Below are 7,308 nucleotides of genomic sequence, written 5' to 3'. Positions count from 1 at the left end.
AGTGTATTTTGTACTAGTCTGTAATATACTATACTGTATAATGTGATATACTATACTATACTATACTATACTAGTACTATGCTATACTATACTATTGCTATACTAACTAACATACCAAATTTCAAAAGATCGTTAAAAATAAATCCCGAAAGAAAAGTTCGATTTTTTTTTTTTTTTGCTTATTCGATTAGTACTTTTATATAGATTCACTTGATATAGGTAAATATAGGTGAGATTTTCTACTTTGACCGCACCAGAGTCTCAAATTCGGGTGTTCTTCCATATGCATTTTTCAACATATCGCAGCATTTAGATCAACATATCGACATGTTCGTCTCGACGCCGGTCTGTTATTACGATAATCGGAATATCAAAAATTTTAAAAAAATGCTCAAACCAGGCAAATGCAACTGTAAGCAAGACAAGAAACAAGTAGGAAAGTTATATTCGGCGGTGGCCGAATCTCGCCTACCCACCACTATGCCTTTCGCATTCTCCTCTCCAAGTTCTTTTGTTTGATAGCCATAGCGCTCGTATTATTAAGAAAAAATTAATTGTGATGTCTACCATATTCATTTTAAAATTAACCCATTTCTGGGCCGATAATATATCTTCATTTGAGGAGTGCACAAATTAGTTGTAAACGTTTTCTCTTGTTTGCCTAAATCTCAATAAAGTGAAAAAATTTAAATTTAATTACTCGTAAGTTTGTGTGCACACGGCCGATTGGTTTCATTTCCGGACCTAGAGAGTAATGTGTATCGTAAAACAAATGTGGAAAGTTGCAGCCTACTAACTTTAATAATTTCCAAACGACGAATAAAAATCCAAAAATGTTAGTTAGAAAAAACTAAGTTGCGTTCAGTTTACCCTCCACTGCGCGATTCTGCTCCGACCAATTTGGCCCATTTTCTGTACCAACCTGCGGGCGGAAACTTTCAATGTTTCTACCAAATTTCAAGTTGATATTTTCGTCTTCGCGATCAGGAGAGTGCCAACAACACATACCACACAGACGGACAGACATAACTAAATCAAATCAGAATTTTACGTTAATCAAGAATATATATACTTTGTAGGGTCTCTGAAGGTTCTTCTTTGGCGTTACATATATTCCGAAAAAAAAAAAAAACAGAATGAGTATACCACGATCTTACAGTGGTGGGTATAAAAAGATACTCAATATATGGGCCGTTTGACAAGGGAGCCGTGAAAAGTGTACCACTAATAAACGATATATGGATTTCTGCTTTTATAAAAGCTGTAAAAGACCATTCTTGGATTATAGACAATATAACGCCTCGTTTGTATTGTTATTATTATTATTAATAATGTATCCAGAGAGTAACGTCTTAAAGCAGTCTAAGGCTACCCGGCTATCTTGAATACTCTGCCGCACTTGATATTTGAATCCACGGTCATTGAATTGTTAGTGGAGGCCTATTGCCTACTCTGCAACTCAGGCGGATGCAGCTCTTATGTAATGGCAAGGCCGAAATTCATATACGAATCCTAGTTGGTGGTATTTTCATGACAGTAGGAAGTCTTATGTGTATAGGTGATCAGGCAGATATTAATAGGCAGGAATTTGAGAAAAATTTTAATCAATAATTTATGACTGATTAACAGATAATGTATATAGAAATTTGTTAACATTTTTTTCCTTCATCTCCATTTAGAAATAGCAGAATTTATTACCAACCATTAAACGCTACATTTGTTTTACTTTTTTACACATCGTGCATTTTTGACGTGAGAATTTTTAATTTGATTTTTATCGCAAGATATTCAATAGTTGTAATGATTTAACACGAACTTTCAAACACTATTGAAACTTGTATTATTGTATAATTAAGTATCAGAAGTGGACAAGTGAGGACACCCAACGAAAATCAAATGCAATCAAAAAACAAAAAAAAAAGTATTACTAGGGAAACCTCCTACATATGCATGGAAGCTGTTAATTAATCCACGTGAATACATGTCCCCTAGTAAACTATCCGTTCTGTTAACACCGGAACTAACAGAGGCAAATTAAGATATTTTTTTGTGAAAGGTGGATGTCATCCATCCACAACGGGTAACGTCTAGAGACAATCTCTAAAAAGAAAAAACGGTAAACTCGTAACATTTTCGAAACTAAAATTATGATTGTTTAAAGATATTCTCGGACATTTTTGACACAGATATTTATCCATCCATCGATCATCTAAAAGTTCATTTTAAAAATGCTCCAGTGCTCGGTGCACTAATTTGCTTGCAATCAACATCAGGGTAGTTGATGGAAGAGACCAGGATACGTCTCCAGCCAAGTTTACGTCCAATTTGGGTCGTCAGATTTTTGTGGTGTTAAGAACCGAAGGTTGTGATTGTAAAATGTAAAAAGTCGTAATCTCTGTAGATGCAAGCTTTCATTTTAAATGAAAGACGAATGCAATTTTAAGTCCAAAATATTTTTACAAGCTTCTAATATCGACAATATTGTCTTTCTTATTACAGATATATTGCGGGCCGTTTCAAAATAATATCGAATGCTGAAACGAAAGGTCTTGGGACGTTTGTGGGTACATTTGCTTTGCCGTCCTTGATCTTTCTCTCGTTGGTGGAATTGAATTGGAGCGCAGTTAATTGGACTTTTCTATTGGCGATGCTTATTTCCAAAGCTGTAGTATTTTTTGTGGTTTTAATTATTTCCCTTTGTGTCGCAAGACCATTAAATTATGCGCGGGCCGGTCTCTTGGGTATCTTTTGTACACAAAGCAATGATTTTGCCATAGGATATCCAATAGGTAACACTTGCATCATTTATTTAATTTGTGTGTGTGTATTTTTTTTTTTTATATATTTTTAATTATACGAATCCTTTTATTTCATTTGCCCAGTAATGGCATTATACAAGACTATACATCCGGAATACGCTTCTTATTTGTATTTGATGGCACCAATTTCTTTGGCCATTTTAAATCCTATTGGTTTAATATTAATGGAAATTGATAAAATTGTTAAGAACAAAAATGAAGTGGTAAATAAGCAAAGCAAATTGCAAAAAACCAATTTATTTAATGAATATAAATTTAGGCTCAACATCCACCACTTTGCCCGGACACTTGCCCCGCTGAGCAGCTGGCCAAGCGAACACGTTGCTTGAATGAACGAGCTTTATTAATTTTTACTACTATTAAGTCCTTGTTTTTTAATCCTTTATTGATGATGACCCTATTGGGCACAGCGGGAGCTTTTATATTTCCTAATGGCCTACCGGAAATAGTAGCCAGTGTTTTGCGAGTCTTTGGGCAATCGTTTTCCGCTACCGCTTTATTTTTACTGGGTTTAAAGATTGTCGGTCAAGGCAATACGCTAAAAGGTTCAGAATTTCTTTTACCCAGTATCTTGATACTCGTCAAAATGTAAGTGAGAAATACTACAAAAAAAAAAAGAAAAAATTATAGCATACTTTTCGACTGATCAAAAATAATGTCTTTTATTTAAATTATAGTTTAGCTTTACCATTGGTGTGCCGCCAGACTGTGAATATCATGCAAGCGGGCACTAACTTTAATGACACCACCGAGCTAAGTACTTTCGGTTTCCTTTATGGCACCTTCCCGGCAGCGCCTGGAGCATTTGTTATAGCTACCCAATATAACGTCGAAGTCGAGTTGGTAATATTGCAATTAAAAAAAAAATTTATTTCCTTTTGAATACATCTCGGTTTGTGGATGAATTGCAAACATGTCGGTAGTTTGATGAGAACAATTCTTGGAGTAAACTTTTACATAAACCGAACAATCGATAAATTATACACCAGAAAAGTTTTCATACTCTTTGCGTTTGCGTCTTTTATGTCTGTGAATTCGACTGACAATGATCATAATTTAATAAAATAAGAGTAAGTTGAGGATTTCTTTCTCGGTTTAACGACCTCGAAAATAGCGACAAAGGACTAAGTGTCGGCTAATTAAACGCATGTACAACATATCCATTAACCGTCTTTACACTTTAGCCTTAATGTCGAAAAGTATTTCTCAATCAGTTTCTTCTTCTTTTTTTCTTTAGATTGCCAAAAGTTTGGTTTTATGTACGTTCATTTCTGCACCTTTAATGTTTATTTCGGCCAAAATGATATCCTTAACCAACTTAAATCCTGTTGATTATTTACACGAATTGGATGTGTTTTCGTTTGATATTAGCGTAGCTGGTGTGGCCGCTTGCTTCTGGATGTTATTATTGTTAATAGTAACGAAACGCTGTCGACGTATGCCGCATCGCGTTACCTTCTGTCTAGTATTATCGCAGGTGAATCGATGTTCAATTCAATTTTTTTTTTTTTTTTTTTTTTTATAAAAGCAAATTTTTTTTTTTTTTTCTAATTTTAGTTAATGTGCTGTCTGGGTGTTATACTATGGTCGAAATTGGAACATGTAGAGAAATGGTCTCTATACGTACAGTTCCTTCTATTCAATATTGGCACCTATAGCAGTCGTTTATGGACTGGCATGCTGGCTATATGTCTATTATTCTTGCAGTGCCGTAGTTTGTGTTTTGTTTTAAAACTTTGGCCTTACATGGTAAGCAATTTCCAAGTGTTTGTCTAATTATTTTTCATATCTAAATTTTTCCCCTTTTAGTTAGCTTTTGCTTGGGGTATTCCAATTCTTATCTCGGTTTTATTGGTGGCATTCGATGGTAATGTCATGTCTGGAGAAAAGCACAATCCCAGCTTCCAGTACGGCATTGCTCAGGCTGCAATATCAGTATTTATGCTAGTCATGTGTTTTATAGGTAAGATTCGTCCGCGCAAAGATGAAGTTCATATAAAAGCAAGTGATGACAAAATCAATTATTGATAAGTTATATATAGACTTTCTAAGGTTTCCTGGAGTGAATTTTTTTATATAAGCTAATCGAAAATGGGTTATATTTTTCAATTAAGTTTAATGTTCATCCTGAAGACCTGGAAAAGTCTTAAATGATTTTTAAGAAAAGTTTTCAATCTGATTTTAATTGTTTTGAAAAATAATCTTTTCTCGCAATCTTCTCTTATATTATTATTATTATTATTATTAGTAACGACCTCCAAAAATGTGTTTTAATTATTTTTAGTAACTGTTGGTTGTTTGGTTATGCATCAGCGTTATAAGAAACGTTATGAAAAATACTTAATATACACACGTGAACTATCTAATCCAGACTCAGGTAATTCATCTTTCTGAGCATATTATAGCAAAAATGCTTCATTTTGTTTTGGATTTTTTAAATTATTTTAGAACCCTCTGATATACAATCTACTATATCGACGACAAATTTACTTTCGAACTCAAATGCAAATATTCATCAGAGACATCGTCATATGTCCTGTTCATCTTCCGATGACGATGACGTTATATTACCAAATAATCATGTTACGGCAAATAATCGTATCGCTATACAAAATGGTTGTGGTAATGGTACATGTTGTTCGATGGGATCTACTACAACCAGCCCCACCACCACTACTACCACCGTAGTAGTAGATATTGAGGATATTCTTAATAAACGTAATTTGGAAAATAATAAAAAAGATTCTTCAAATACGTCCACATCCGAACAATTTGAGGAACCGTAAGTTAATTAACTTGTGAACTTTCTATAAATAATTTAAATTGTTTGTCTTTTCAGCAATTTGGGTGTGCGCTCCAATATATGTAGTGCGGCTTTTAATTGCGGTGCCAGTACATCGCAAAACTGTCGCACACTTGTTGAACGTTACGAAGAACACATGCAACAAGGTCTTGAGCCTTTAGAACACACAACTGACGGCGATGAGCATGAAACTCTAAAGCATACTGCACTTCTGATCATTTTGCTTTGCTCAATGTTTGTGGTAAGTAAAATTCGTCACATCATCAGTATTGACTCAAACAAACTCAAACGAATAGTTGCATCTATTAAAATAAAAGCGTCGCTCCTTAGCATTCAAGGAGAAGTAATTCACTCTCTAAATTTTATTTTAACCCTTTTTTTTTTGCTTAAAAGTCAAAGAGTTGTTATTAACAACATTTTCAATAAAAAAAAGTTTTATCCGTCTTGGAGCGAATTTTCCAACCACATAATATATACATATACCGCAACAGAGAGTAGCGAGAATGATTATAAATATTTGTTTCATTCTGGAAATTCAGACTACAAGGTAGCTGCTGTAAGGCGTACAAATATAAAAGTCATAGCCAATGGTAATTCTAATGGTGGTCCAAAGGCAATAAATATTTACAATCGTTCGTTTTTCAGAAATCGTGAATTGAGTAACCGAGGCCTGAATTGAAATCGTGATATTTTGAATTATGACTACGCCTACGGCGTATAGAAAATAGATTTATTAGTTAACCAATCTGAAATCTTTAAATGACGAAGTCTTCTTCTTAACTTGTTCTAATATTAGGCTTACGATTTCTAAATTTTCAAAATTCCCCCATGTTAACTGATCAGACAATTCATGGTTCATTTTTAAGGTTTTGAATATTAAAAATCAAACCATCACATTGTCTCGCAATGTCTCTTTGCTTTTTCTTCCTAAGATCTAGTTATGGTAAAAAACAGATTTCCGGCAAAATAAGGCAATTGAGATTTGTTGGTGTTTGTTTGAGGAGAAAATTTAAGAATAAGTGACATACGGAACACACCGTAATGTTAATGAAAACACGTTGTTCCACTATTAGATAAAATTTCATTTTGTGTATGTATTTCCTCGGACGCTCTGATAAACGTAGAGATTTCACATTTCACTCCGCTGGGATCATAAACATACTTGACCGACTACTTCTAGCTTTCTAAGCCACAAAGAGAAGTCCACTATCTCAAGCAAATCCTTTGCTTATTAAAATTTCAAATCAGTTCACCAATACACACATATTTTGTTATGATGCGTTTATTAGTGTCCGGCGATCACGACAATCATAATTCGCTTTTATTACTCTCTCAAGGTTTTGTGCGAACTCCGCCGTCAGTAGATATTAAGAAGATTTTATGTTTACTCATTTTCACAAATACGTGATCTTCGCATGCGCTTACGGCGATGTGTTGGCAAATTAGTTAGGACTGGTTTATGGTTCTCAATATTGAGTCGATTCGGGATTGGCTTGGAATTATGGAGTCGCTGTAACGCGAATAGAGTTTACATAGATTGACAAAGTATTCTTATCATCGAATGGAAAATTTCTCGATCGTAAAATTACTGCCGGTTAACATATCCAAAAATTACGATCGATTTTACTCAATATCGGGAATCATAAATCAATTCCTGGTTAATTAAAGAGCAAATGTTACATATTT

The 7,308-nt window shown here is 34.2% G+C and overlaps 1 protein-coding gene across 1 annotated transcript in view; it reads left to right on the top strand.

Moving 5' to 3' along the window:
* The window catches only part of LOC119645200 (integral membrane protein GPR155), a 28,919-nt gene that overhangs the window by 18,532 nt on the left and 3,079 nt on the right, over positions 1-7,308 (top strand). The window contains exons 2-11 of the mRNA XM_038045214.1: positions 2,500-2,789; positions 2,883-3,022; positions 3,079-3,407; positions 3,497-3,662; positions 4,057-4,296; positions 4,377-4,568; positions 4,629-4,782; positions 5,104-5,196; positions 5,268-5,601; positions 5,659-5,863. Coding sequence (XP_037901142.1) covers positions 2,500-2,789; positions 2,883-3,022; positions 3,079-3,407; positions 3,497-3,662; positions 4,057-4,296; positions 4,377-4,568; positions 4,629-4,782; positions 5,104-5,196; positions 5,268-5,601; positions 5,659-5,863 — 2,143 coding nt within the window. The remainder of the gene's footprint in view (positions 1-2,499; positions 2,790-2,882; positions 3,023-3,078; positions 3,408-3,496; positions 3,663-4,056; positions 4,297-4,376; positions 4,569-4,628; positions 4,783-5,103; positions 5,197-5,267; positions 5,602-5,658; positions 5,864-7,308) is intronic.

Source organism: Glossina fuscipes, unplaced genomic scaffold (genome assembly GCF_014805625.2).
Source record: "Glossina fuscipes isolate IAEA_lab_2018 unplaced genomic scaffold, Yale_Gfus_2 1, whole genome shotgun sequence".
NCBI lineage: Eukaryota > Metazoa > Arthropoda > Insecta > Diptera > Glossinidae > Glossina > Glossina fuscipes.
Note: the sequence above shows the minus strand (reverse complement) of the source record. Positions and strands in the feature narration are given on the sequence as shown.